Raw genomic sequence first — 1,711 nt, 5'->3', positions numbered from 1 at the left:
TATAATTGATGAAAGAACCTTACAGAGAAAAAAATGGTCAGCCCGTAGAGTTGATTTCCTTAATGCCATACAAAATACTTGACTCGGCATCGACTCAAGGCCACAACTAGCAAACACCATTGCGTCGCGTTGTTGGAACACAGAACTTGGCATCTTCTTGCATTTCTCAATCCTCTTAATGCATTTCTTCTCAAATTAACTCACAATCCATGGGCATTCATGCATATACTTGAAAAATTATCTGAATTCAATGTGCATGCATGACTGTACTTGTGAAAGTATCTAAATGCAACAATATATTGTGATAATGCCGAGAACACAAAACATTATTAAGTGTTGTCACTAAACATCCTACTTTTTTCTTCTCATGGTGCAATTGATCACCATAGTAAATGTCTGAAATTGTAGATCCAAAATTTGAGAGAACATTTAGTAAGCTGTTCCACATGTCTCAGCACCTTCTCTTATGATATCACTTCAATGGAATGGACGACCCTTCATGAAGACGGGACACCTCAAGCTTTTGATTAAGAGCTCGAAGCTTCATCACTCTTCGAAAACTGCTGCTTAATCCAATCAAAGGGCTGCATAAAAGTTGCAGGCTCTTCATGAGCACAGTCATGCATTCTTCGAGAATTTCAAAAAAGGAAGTGGATGGCCAGCAAAATCAGAGCGCCAAAAAGAAGTAGTAGTTCAAATGCACAGAAATCTAGAGCACACTACTTGCAAACATGATCATGGCACAGGCAGTGAAAAAGAACCAATACCCTAAACAGGCCAAGAGAACCCAAACCCCTATCAAGGCAGGAGAAACTGTAAAAACCAAAAAACCTAAACACGCGAGCCAGTAAACCCTAAAACTGTAAGAAACCCAAAAACGTAGATGCAAAGAGGAAAAAAAAAAAACACACACACACACACACACACACACACACACACACAAGAGGACCTACCTGAACCAGCCAGATCGCTCCGAATCCGAGAGTACTCCCCCAAAGGACGCCTGAGGAGAGGTCGCTAGTGTGTGGCCTAATATTGGCCGGGATGAGGGAGAAGAGCGTAGATGCTGCACGCCTTGTTGCCGCCATCGCTTCCTGCTGTGTCTTGTATTGATGGTGAGATTAGGGCGCGAGGCACTGAGATGCACCCAAAGGTTGCCTCTCTTAATCATGAGGTCCACGTTCCACATCTATGGCCAACTTAGGACCTATTCACACTAGCCCAAACATCTATTGCCCTACAAGCTCTTCTCATGGTGATAAGAGTGGACTAAGGAGAGTAACCAATCACCATAGCGTCTTATTGATGGGCATCACGCCCGTTTTTGAGCATTTTAGTCGTAAAATAATTGCAAAATTTTAAAATTTCCATCAAAAATTACACTCAAATACCAAAAAAAAAACTTGCTATGTTTCATCAAACCTGTCAATTTTGAAGGGCAAGGGTGCTTGTCAAAAATCAAGGCTGCCAATGACCATTGGCAAGAGTGTTCAGCTACGAAAGACAATCAAATCCTTGCTTGTTTTTTTTTCAAGCTACGTGTATTTCACTTCCTTTTCGCTATTACATATATTTCACTTCCTTTTAAATTTTCATTGCTCTAATCTCTTGGGAAATTTATAACATCCAATTTTAATTGCATTGACGAGAAAAATGCAACCATATACATTTTCTAAAAATTATGAGTTTTTTTTCCCTATGGAAGTAGTGG

The 1,711-nt window shown here is 40.2% G+C and overlaps 1 protein-coding gene across 1 annotated transcript; it reads right to left on the bottom strand.

The window, feature by feature from the left end:
- Positions 1–282: 282 nt before the first annotated feature.
- On the bottom strand, positions 283–1,160 carry LOC147639674 (ubiquinol-cytochrome c reductase complex 6.7 kDa protein-like). Its single transcript, XM_086772618.1, has 2 exons — positions 954–1,160; positions 283–584 (listed from the first exon to the last, which is right to left on the bottom strand). Exons 1-2 carry the CDS (start codon positions 1,086–1,088, stop codon positions 528–530), a joined length of 192 nt encoding a protein of 63 aa, XP_086628744.1. The 5' UTR covers positions 1,089–1,160; the 3' UTR covers positions 283–527.
- Positions 1,161–1,711: the final 551 nt, after the last annotated feature.

The sequence above is a fragment of the Cibotium barometz genome, chromosome 3 (genome assembly GCF_041138505.1).
Source record: "Cibotium barometz isolate CiBa-2024 chromosome 3, ASM4113850v1, whole genome shotgun sequence".
NCBI classification, from domain to species: domain Eukaryota; kingdom Viridiplantae; phylum Streptophyta; class Polypodiopsida; order Cyatheales; family Cibotiaceae; genus Cibotium; species Cibotium barometz.
The sequence above is the reverse complement of the archived record's forward strand: the minus strand, read 5'-3'. Positions and strand labels throughout refer to the sequence as shown.